The 8830-nt window shown below is 34.7% G+C and overlaps 1 protein-coding gene across 6 annotated transcripts in view; it reads left to right on the forward strand.

Moving 5' to 3' along the window:
• Window positions 1-8713, forward strand: part of WASF1 (WASP family member 1) — a 74285-nt gene extending 65572 nt beyond the window's left edge. For 3 of the 6 annotated variants that reach the window (XM_032408085.1, XM_032408083.1, XM_032408084.1), the window contains exons 9-10: window positions 309-462; window positions 6470-8708. In XM_032408085.1, coding sequence (XP_032263976.1) covers window positions 309-462; window positions 6470-6527 — 212 coding nt within the window. In that variant the 3' untranslated portion in view covers window positions 6528-8708. Of the gene's footprint in view, window positions 1-308; window positions 1173-6469 lie in introns of those variants that run through there. The other 3 variants (XM_032408086.1, XM_032408088.1, XM_032408087.1) reach the window with 3 other exon arrangements.
• Window positions 8714-8830: the final 117 nt, after the last annotated feature.

An 8830-nucleotide genomic window follows, 5' to 3' on the forward strand; every position in this document is an offset into this window, starting at 1 on the left:
ACTGGTTAACTTTTTAGGGGGGCTGCTGAGTAGGGAGGCACAGTAGACCATCATGGCTAAATAAACTTTAGATATTCACTGGGATAGCTGGTAAGTTTGACCAGCTGGTTTTACAGATAATGAAAGAATTAATTGACCAAATTAATATGATTCTAAATATGATCCCTTCAGATTCTTTTTAATAGATCTTGCTTTTCATTTTCCTATTAGTATTTCTCACATGTATTTGATTTTATTCCAGAAAGATTAATAATATGTAGTATTTAGTATTTTGGTTTACAATGAATGCTTTGGTTTTTCTATATCAGGTATTCAGCTACGCAAAGTAGAAGAGCAGCGTGAACAGGAAGCTAAACATGAACGCATTGAAAATGATGTTGCCACCATCCTGTCTCGCCGTATTGCTGTGGAATATAGTGATTCAGAAGATGATTCAGAATTTGATGAAGTAGATTGGTTGGAGTAAGAAAAATACATTGATAAATATTACAAAACTGAATGCAAATGTCCTTTGTGGTGCTTGTTCTTTGAAAATGTTTGGTCATTCCAGTGTTTTGCTTTCTTTTCCTTATGATAAATAACCTTATCCTCCATAATTTTTGATTTCTAAGAAAAATAATAGCATACATTTCAAACTAAATGTTTTACAGTGGCTTATCTTTTTTATTTTTCCCTGAAAAGATAATTTGGTCAAAAAACCACTAAGTATTAAGCATGGACAGCTGTTGTTAGAGTAGCAGATTCAGTTTTTTGATATATCTTAATTGTGCACTTTGTGAATTTTAATTTAAAGAAAGCAACTGAGATTGAAATCTTGAGGGCAGCTGTATCTATTAATGAGCCTTATTCCATTTCCTGATGTTTTAAAAGAAGAAACACTGCCTTGATTATATGAATACACTCAGAAAGTACCCTTAGCTAGTAGTATTGAATTCTCTTAAAGGAATGCTTGAATTTTTTTTAATTATTGTTTTACCGTTTTTAAATACTTGCCTTATTTGAATGTTTAGCAGTACCCCCTTCCCACTTATATATTGTGTGGTACGATTTTGCTTGCCTATAAGAGTTTAAAAAATTTCCATGTGAAATACTCTGACATAAACATACATGTAACTTACATTAACTGTTAAGAATTAACAGTCTGATTTAATAAATGGTTCATTTTAAAGGTTCATGAGTGTTGCTCTTTGAATCAAACTATTTCTGATAATTTATCAAATATATATAAAGTAGGCTTTTAATACATAGATAGTAAGCAAAAAATGTTAAAACCACTTAAGCTGTATAATTTCCTCTTAATTATACAGATTCATGTTGTCTGGTATGTAAGGTAGCTTTTATATCATTTTTTCCTAAGGTCACAAAAATCAGTATTTTTCAACTCCTTATGCTCTTAAATTAAAATCTCAATGTGCTGTCTAATTTCAACACAACTTGACTTCAGTTTAACAGCATTCTTGAAATTATATTTTGCAATGATAAAGTGAGTTGTTAATGTTTACACAGTCCAGATTAAAGGATGGAGGGAAAGCAGCATTAATATTAGATTGTTTAATGTGAAGTTTTTGTAGTTGGATTGTAAAAGTGACAGCAGTCTTCATCCTTTTACAGTGCAATTTCTAGCTCCTCCCATCAAGACATGGGTTCTTTTCTCACCCACCTTGGATCTGAGTGTTGCTGAGACTTGTTCTAGCCAATAGCATTGTCTCAGGTTAAGCCTGCTAGAAGATCAGAAACCTCATACAGAGAGCTGTGCCAAGTGAGACCATCTTAGACCAGCCAAGCACAAGCTTACCCACTGGCCGGCTGTAAACAGATGAGCAAGATTAGCTAAGATTAGCCCAGCTCAGAAGAATTGTTCAACTAACCTATGAACTTACGAGCAAAAAAATAATGCTTATTGTCTTATACCTAAGTTTTGAGATGGATTATTTCACACAGCATTAGTGCAACAGTAATAGATAGCTGATAGATGAGGTCATTGGTAACTTGATAATTTGGGGGTTATTTAGGTAAATAACTAATGACCCGTACTCTTTGTGGAATAAGAATGAGGAACTAAGTTCTATTGTGGCGATAGTTTGGACATAAAAAAAAAATTTGCTAATAGCTCTAATTAACAAAAGATTTGCTTTGTTCTTTTGGATAGCTTTGCCTAGAACAAGAGATTAGATAGTGGGGGCACCTGTGTGGCTCAGTCGGTTAAGTATCGGACTCTTAGTTTTGACTCAGGTCATGATCTCTGGGTTGGGCTCTGTGCTGAGTGTGGAGCCTGCTTAAGAGTCTCCCTCTGCCCCTCCCCCCACACTCCCCCACCCGCTCACATGCACACACATGCTCTCTCTCTCTCTCAAAAAAAAAAGAGAGAGATTAGATAGTGATTTGAGGTTTCTTTCAACTTTACAAAAATATATAGTGTTGAATTCAACTCAAGAAAATATGACACAATTTAAAGTTTATCCTCCTAAGTGTGTAAAAGGCAGTGGCAGTATATAGTTTTTATAAAGCTCAGTTGGGCCAGTAACCAAAATGTAATGGTACTGGCATTGGAGTAGTTAAGGGTAATAAAAAAGGAAATGGTTGGGGGTTTCTTAATAATAGAAGTGGATCTGCTTTAAAGCCTGGCAGTACATATCCTAAATAGTTTATGAGATTATTTTGTTGTTTGGAACATTCCTGAAAGATAAGAAAGTGCCCGTAGACTGAAGAGGCCATATGTGTCATATCTATTTTGAAAGCAAAATAACCTTTCAGTCTAGATATTTCAGCTTAACTTGGTGAGAGAATTTTGGAACAACCGTTCAGTGGTCAATTTTAATACCCTAAGAATGAAAGTTACTGGACAATTACTGTCTTCTTCTTATTGAATTATATTACTATTCCACTAGGTCATGGAGCATAGAGGCAGGAAAAATGAATTGTATATCATGGAGAAATAATTGGCTTCACTTTTTTTGGTCAAAATTGTTACCCGTTTACCTCCATATTGCCAAATTCAACAAATACTTTTTAGTCCTTAAGTTATTTGACCTTTAGTCTGTAAAAAATACATACAGAATATATTCTGTGCATATTCTGTGTATTGTATTCTGTGTATATTTTTCATTTTCACTCCAGCTGTCTCTGGCTTTTTTGTGTGTGATGCTGTTCTTTTTCCCCTTCACAATAATGGTAAGACAGAAGAGGAGGGGAATATTTAGCTGCAGTGAAGCTTAGGATGACATTCAGTCATTATAGAGGGAAAAGGAGTGTGTCTATAATTTTTTCTAACGAATATTTGTAAGCTCCATATATATAAGTAATTTTAAACTAGAACCACTGCTTTTCAAAACTTACCTATTTAGGCCGATGAGATGACTTCTGAAGCATTTTCATGTTATAAATATTTATTAAAAGACAATTAAGGAAAATGTTCATTTGGATTGTGTTCTGTGAATTACGAAACACCTCCTTTTATTTCCACTTTCAGAAAGCCCTACCCTTTCTTCAACATCCATCTCACATCCATATTCTCATAAAGTCTTCTCAGATCACCATGACTGGAGTTCATATATATTCCTTTTCAATTTTTCTAATTCTTTTATTATAAGCTTTCTTCAAGTACACTTAAGTGCCATTTTGCATTACAGTTATTACCTATTCGAGCTTGCCAAATAGATTACTCACAAGAGAGCAGGGGCCTTGTCTTAAACAGGCAACTCATAATTATCTCTTCTAGTAAACGGATTCCGAAATAAACTTTTTTTCTTCTGTCCACTAGCGCTCTTAAAATCATATCTTCCTAGGCACTGCTCCTGCTTAGAAAAATTTCCTCCATTAACCTCAGTAACACAGTTGAGCTAAAACTAGTCCTAACTTCATCAAAACTGTGTGTATGTAATTTAAGAAATGGAAAGCATAAGATTGCCTGTTCTGGCCAAAAGTTAAAAGTTACTAATATTTCTGAAGTCTTAAGGCAGAGAGCAAAATTGATGAAGTGTTTTTATTTAATGGGAATATCATGAATTACTTTCAAAACATAGCTTTAACTTTGCCCTTAGTAAACATACTACTGCTGTTTATTTTTTCATTTTCACTCCACCGCATTTACCTTGACCCCAGCTATTTCTAAAACTACCTCCCTAAAAGTACTAAAGCAAGTACAAAATAAATTACTTAAAGCTCCTGAATAGTTTAAGAAATTCCTTTTTGTAATTCATGATCTCTGTATTGTCTACATAGTAAAAAAATGTAAATAAACCAATGCAAGGTATTAATCATGCAGTATCCAGAATTTGAAAATGGCTTTGCTGCATTGAAGTAATGAAAATGAAATATCAAAGTATGATTTTTTTTTATTATGTTAATCACCATACATTACATCATTAGTTTTTGATGTAGTGTTCCATGATTCATTGTTTGCGTATAACACCCAGTGCTCCATTCAGCACGTGCCCTCTTTAATACCCATCACCGGGCTAACCCATCCCCCACCCCCCTCCCCTCTAGAATGATATTTCTAAGTTGTATCATTTAACTGTAATTAATAAGCTAATCATCTTACTGAAGCCAAACGACAAATAGGAGACCCTTACAATACAAAGAATATGTCTTTTCCTCCCTTTATTCATTGCTGTACTAAGAACAAATTTATTTATGTTCTCCATGACTTGGCTGTAGAATGCATCAGTAATCTCTTGCTTTTCAAGCCTGACAGCCAGGCTCTGAATAAAGAATGAATACCAGCCTTGAATGAACATTTCAGGCACTTTTTTTTTTTTTTTACAGACTAGTTATCAATACCTTTTTCTCATTATTGTAAGGCCAGCTGCTCTTTTTTTCCTTTAGAAAAAAAATTTAAACCACTGACCATGTATTGAAGTCATCTTTCTCAGGATATTTATAGTTTCTCCTCTTTCTTACTGTAGATAAATTTACTTAGTGGTAATGATTTTGAATATTTTATAGTATCTATATAAATATGTTCCTTATGTGTATGTGTGTGTTATACTCAAAGACTTCTTAATAAATTTCTTATTTATCCATCCTGCCTTTAGGCTAGCTTTTTCAATATTACTCTTTTGATATAGGACACTGATGTCTCCAGGGGTAATAAAATTTCCCATCCATCTTTTTGGCTCAGAAACAACATAAAAGACATAAGAACCATCAAATCACAATATGTCTTCTATTGTAATAGCTTCCAATATAACTTAAAGGTGTCAATTTTATTCTTACCTTTGAAATCCATGAAATGTTGCACTTCTAACTTTAAAGAAAATCTATAGGAACTTATCATCTAGACCATTCCAGATGAAGGAGCACATCTCCTATCATTAATGCTTTGTTTTTATTAATTTTATGTTTATGATGTTTCTTTTTATTTATTCAATAAATTTTTTTGATGCCTGCAGAGTTACTTTGCTGGGCATTGGGGCCACAGCAGTGAATAGACAGAGCCCTACTTTCTGAGCATAGCGATAAACTAACAAAGAACAATGAGTGTTATGTTAGGGAAGCACATAGCACAGAGACCACACTTAGTCTAGGAAGTCAGGAAAAGCCTCCCAAAGGAAATGACATTTAAAGTTTGAGGTGGACCTAGGCAGATAAATATTGAAGTGAGGGTGGACAGTCTATCAGACAAAGGAAATAGGTGTGTGAATGTCTGGAAATGCTTGATACAAAGCATGCATGGATGGAGGGGTATAAGTAGAAATAAATGAGAAAGGTAAGCAGGAGCAAATCATGAGAGGGTTAGGAACCATATGAAGGAGTTTGCAGTTATTTCGTGGACAGTAAAATTGAAGAAGTGACATATCAGAATAGCGTATTGGAAAGATAATTGGCAGCTGCAGTGTGGTAAATGAATTAGAGAGTAGTAAGCTTGGAGGTCAAGAGACCAGTCAGGCTTTGTAATAGATGAGAGATAATAATTAGGGATGGTGGTGACAGAAGAGATAGATGATGAGATAGATTCAAGAGAAATTCAGGATGTGGAATACACTGGACTTGGTAATTAGAGAGGAATCAAGGATAACTTCAGAGTCCTGGCTTACTGATAGACCATTAGAGGAGGAGCAGGTGGGGCAGGATGGATGATGCAGTTTGGGACATAAGGTAGGGAAAGGATCACCTACATGGTTGGAGAGAAGAATTAATCTTGGATTTGTAAAAGGAAACCTCTTTGCAGGAACGACTGGTCCCAAAAAGTTGAGAAAGTTTCCTTCTAATAGAGGATCTGTTTTCTCTTTGAAGTAGATGACAGTGCTGCCTTGGGTGATTGGGGAGACAGGAAGAATGTCAACAGTTTTAAGAAAAGAGAAGTCATTTAAAATGACTAGTTTAATGCAATAGTCATCGTGATAAATGGGAGAGCTTTCCAGGGAAATAGGAAATTGTCAGACCGTATTGAAAACATTGTTGAGATTGGTGACCATGAATTTATAGTGGCTCCAGACTATACACTCTGATTTTTTTTTCCCCCTAGGAGTCTGGAGACAGTTGCCAGAAGGAAACCATTGAATTCTTTCAGCGTCGGGTTTTGACTGTACTGTGGGATGGAAGGACAATCTCTAGGAAAGACTGACTGGTCTCCTTGCTATCTTAACTCCATGATTAAGCTCCGGTTTGGAGTTCTTCTCTATTTTGCCATAATGCTAGATCTCCTTTTCTCATTAAGTACATTCATAGGCTCTTCTAGATTGTCAGATCACACAGGTGAGTCTTCTCTTGTTTTGAGACTTTATATTCCACCTTCCCTATGCTCAATATCATCTCAGTTTTCTTTTATTACGCAGCTTCTCCTTTCTCTCCTGTCACACCTGCAGAATTCCTGCTCTATTCCCATTTTAACGTGCTCAGCTACCCTTTATTTTGTTATCTTTCAGATCTAGAAATCTTCTTCTAAGGATTCTGTCAAAGATAATTCTGCCACGAAGGTTATGTAATTCAAAACAAAGAAGTAGCAAGGGATTTGACTTTTTATCTATCCCTTTCAAGTCTGAGCTGCCTCATCTGCCTCATTTACTTTGTCGGCAGGAATCCATTTTCTTTTGAAGATACTTCCCTCAGCTCAAAAAATAAATTCTATGCTTGATTCTATTGATTTTGTTTTTTAGAGCATATAAAATGAGGCCAAATTTTTAGATTTGATTCTTGGATTGATTAATAGCCAACCATCTCAGAAATGTCTGGCATAGGGTCTCAGTAAAACAATCTGGATAATTCAATATGAACTGCTTACCATTATCAAAAAAATAAAGAGTGGAGCCTATTAACCAAGCACTAAGCCTTTTATTTTGATTTCAAAGACCAGCTTATTCCTTTTGTTTGGTTGTTTAATCTTTTTTATTGTGAAACATGCATAACAGAAAAGTGCATAAAATTTTCAGCTCAGTAATTTACCGCAGTGTGAGTACCAATAGAACCACCATCCAGGTCAAGAAACAGAATATTGCTATCACTCTAGAAAGCTCATGCCCCCTCCTAACTACTAGCCCTTTCTTCATCTCCAACCCCAAGGGTAACCACTATCCTAATTTATGGTAGTCCCTTCCTTGTTTCTATCTTAGACTTTCACCACCTAAGTGTGTTTCGAATATAATAGTTTAATTTTGCCTATATTTTGAACTTTACATCAGTGGTATCTTTTAATATGTGCTTTTTTTGTGTCTGATTTAAAATTCTGTCTGTGAGTTTCAGCCATGTTATATGTAAACTACTTGGTTTGTTTTCATTGTTTTATAGTAGTCCATGCTATAAATATGTCACACTCTATCCATTCTACTGTTGATGGATATTCTAGTTTGTAGTTTGGGGCTTTTACAAATAGTACTGGTGTGAACGTTTTTGCATATGTTTCTTGTTCATGTGTGGGCATTTCTGTTAAGTATATACCTAGAAGTGGAATTGCAAAATCATAGGACATGAATATCTTCAGCTTTAGTAGATAATGCCAAACAGTTTTCCAAAGAAGTTGTACCAATTTATACTCCCACCAGCAGTCTGAGAATTCCTGTTGCTCCACATCCTTGTCACACCTTCTGGTATTACTCTGTTTAGTTTTAGCTATTCTAGTGGGTTTGTGACAGTGTCTGATTGTGGTTTGTTTTCTTTTCCCTGATTACTAATGAGGTTGAGTATCTTTCCATATGTTTATTAGCTTTATCTTTTACCCCTCTGTGGCTTCTCTTCTCACTTTATTGGTGCTCTTTGAAAATAAGTTGCTAACTTTCAGGTGGTCCATTTTATCAATTTTCTTCATGATTAGTGTGTTTTGTGCTCTAAGAAATATTTCCCTATGCCAAGTTTATAAATGATTACTCTATACTGTCTTCTAGAGACTGTTGTGTTACCTTTCACAGTTGGATCTATAATCCATCTGGAATTGATTTTTATGTGCCATGTGAGGTCAGAGTTAAGTTTCATTTTCTTTTCCTATGGATATCCAATCTAGTTAACACCATTTATTGAAAAGACTGTTCTTTCCTCTCTGTTCTGAAGGACCAATTTATAAAAAATTCGTATGTATTTATGTTGATATGATTGCATAGTATGACTGTATAATGATGATAATACAGATATGCACAAATGAGTCTATTTATAGACCTTATTCTATTCTACCGGTCTATTCTTCCACCAGTATCACAGTTTTTTAAATGGTTTACAGTCTTACAGAAAGTGTTGATATCCAAGAAAGCAAACCTGTTCACCTTGTTGTTTTTCTTTAAAATTATCTTTACTTTTTTTTATTATGTTATGTTAATCACCATATATTACATCATTAGTTTTTGATGTAGTGTTCCATGATTCATTGTTTGCGTATAACCCCCAGTGCTCCATGCAGAAC

This window comes from Phoca vitulina, unplaced genomic scaffold (genome assembly GCF_004348235.1).
Source record: "Phoca vitulina isolate PV1807 unplaced genomic scaffold, GSC_HSeal_1.0 scaffold9, whole genome shotgun sequence".
NCBI classification, from domain to species: Eukaryota; Metazoa; Chordata; class Mammalia; order Carnivora; family Phocidae; genus Phoca; species Phoca vitulina.